This window comes from Engraulis encrasicolus, unplaced genomic scaffold (assembly GCF_034702125.1).
Source record: "Engraulis encrasicolus isolate BLACKSEA-1 unplaced genomic scaffold, IST_EnEncr_1.0 scaffold_72_np1212, whole genome shotgun sequence".
NCBI lineage: Eukaryota > Metazoa > Chordata > Actinopteri > Clupeiformes > Engraulidae > Engraulis > Engraulis encrasicolus.
Window position 1 is genome coordinate 178,581 of NW_026946060.1, and position 2,500 is coordinate 181,080.

Here is a 2,500-nt window from a genome sequence, read left to right on the forward strand (position 1 = left end):
GTGTGTGTGTGTGTGTGTGTGTGTGTTAACCCACCAGGTCGAATGTGATTGACTCCTTGTTGAGGTGTGTGTGTGTGTGTGTGTGTGTGTGTGTGTGTGTGTGTGTGTGTGTGTGTTAACCCACCAGGTCGAATGTGATTGACTCCTTGTTGAGGTTGTCCACATCGGGTAGTTGTCCTTTGGGCTGAGACTTGATGAAGCATTTCTCTCCTCCTGCGAAACGAATACCAGTGATGCCCTGAGGGACAGAGGAAATCATAATGAATAATTATTATTCTGTGGGCTTGTTACTGTGTGGGATTGTTACTCTGAGGGCTTGTTACTCTGTGGGCTTGTTACTGTGTGGGATTGTTACTCTGAGGGCTTGTTACTCTGTGGGCCTGTTACTCTGTGGGCTTGTTACTCTGTGGGCTTGAGTTATCTTGCTTGAGATTTGTTATTTATGTTTTTATTTGGGTTGCTGGTTACTGTGCCAGAAGCTGATGATGCTGATGAGAATGTTTGGTAACTCTTTACTCAACGCCAGCGTCATCCGTATGACATAACAGCGTCATTATAGTGTCAAAACACAGTCATGAACGAGTCATAAACATAATGTCAATGTCATAAACATTTTATGAAAAGTTGACTTTGTTAGACCTGTCTTTACCATAACCGAATGTCACTTAATGACAGTCATATAATGTTTATGACATTGACATAATGCTTATGACACATACATGACTGCATTATGACACTGTTATGACATACATATGATGCCAGTGTCAAGTTAAGTGTTATCGGATGTCTGAAATGAACTTTGCGACTGCTCATGCTCATACGCATAGGGCCCTGGTGACTCAGTCACACTTTACCCCCCTGTACTACACCCCTGGGCCCCCCATATACATGGGGCCCTGGTGACATCACCCCCCTGTACTACACCCCTGGGCCCCCCATATACATGGGGCCCTGGTGACATCACCCCCCTGTACTACACCCCTGGGCCCCCCATATACATGGGGCCCTGGTGACATCACCCCCCTGTACTACACCCCTGGGCCCCCTATATACATGGGGCCCTGGTGACATTACCCCCCTGTACTACACCCCTGCTAATGTGTCCTGCTGGTTATTGCACACATGACGTCACCTGTCAGCCGCTGTGTGTGTGTGTGTGTGTCCGTGTACGTGTGCGTGTGCGTGTGTGTGCGTGTGTCCGTGCAAAATACTGATGAGAATTTTAGAGTGACTCAGCTGATATGAATATCAAGATGATTTAAAGTGCAGCCACTGAGCTGAGACCACACACACACACACACACACACACACACACACACACACACACACACACACACACACACACCCAGTGGAGGCCGGCTGACATGAGGCCTGAATACCAAGCAGCAGATGATCTTGACAGCAGTGAAGGGCGAGCTGGAGACTACTGTACTGTAGCAGAGTGGTGCAGCTGTGGCTCTACATCACACACTCTTAGCTGTGTGTGAGTGTGTGTGTGTGTGTGTGTGTGTGTGTGTGTGTGTGTGAGTGTGAGTGTGTGTGTGTGTGTGTGTGTGTGTGTGTGTGTGTGTGTGTGTGTGTGTGTGTGTGTGTGTGTGTGTGTGTGTGTGCTCCCAGCTGACACAGCTCAGGTCTTGTCTGGCGTTGTGAATTACTTGTAATGTAACATATGCTGTGACTTGGTGTGTTCATGGTGTTCTGTTGTCATTGTGATGTGTTGTCAAGGTGTTGTGTTGTCATGGTGTTGTCATGGTGTTGTGTTGTCATGGTGTTGTGATGTGTTGTCATGGTGTTGTGTTGTCATGGTGTTGTGTTGTCATGGTGTTGTCATGGTGTTGTGTTGTCATGGTGTTGTGTTGTGTTGTCATGGTGTTGTGTTGTCATGGTGTTGTGTTGTCATGGTGTTGTGTTGTGTTGTCATGGTGTTGTGTTGTCATGGTGTTGTGTTGTCATGGTGTTGTGTTGTGTTGTCATGGTGTTGTGTTGTCATGGTGTTGTGTTGTCATGGTGTTGTGTTGTGTTGTCATGGTGTTGTCATGGTGTTGTGATGTGTTGTGTTGTCATGGTGTTGTGATGTGTTGTCATGGTGTTGTGTTGTCATGGTGATGTGTTGTGTTGTCATGGTGTTGTCATGGTGTTGTGTTGTCATGGTGACGTGTTGTGTTGTGTTGTCAATGGCTGGTGTTGTGTTATGGTGTTGTCATGGTGATGTGTTGTCATGGTGTTGTGTTGTCATGGTGTTGTGTTGTCATGGTGATGTGTTGTCATGGTGATGTGTTGTGTTGTCATGGTGATGTGGTGTGTTGTCATGGTGTTGTGTTGTGTTGTCATGGTGTTGTCATGGTGTTGTGTTGTCATGGTGTTGTCATGGTGTTGTGTTGTCATGGTGTTGTGTTGTCATGGTGTTGTGTTGTCATGGTGATGTGTTGTCATGGTGTTGTGATGTGTTGTCATGGTGATGTGTTGTGTTGTCATGGTGTTGTGTTGTCATGGTGTTGTG

At 46.6% G+C, this 2,500-nt stretch overlaps 1 protein-coding gene across 1 annotated transcript in view; it reads right to left on the bottom strand.

Annotated features, from left to right (window-relative positions):
• The window catches only part of LOC134444780 (leukocyte cell-derived chemotaxin 1-like), a 41,059-nt gene that overhangs the window by 33,425 nt on the left and 5,134 nt on the right, over window positions 1-2,500 (bottom strand). The window contains exon 4 of the mRNA XM_063193980.1: window positions 125-238. Within this exon, the coding sequence (XP_063050050.1) occupies window positions 125-238 (114 nt within the window). The remainder of the gene's footprint in view (window positions 1-124; window positions 239-2,500) is intronic.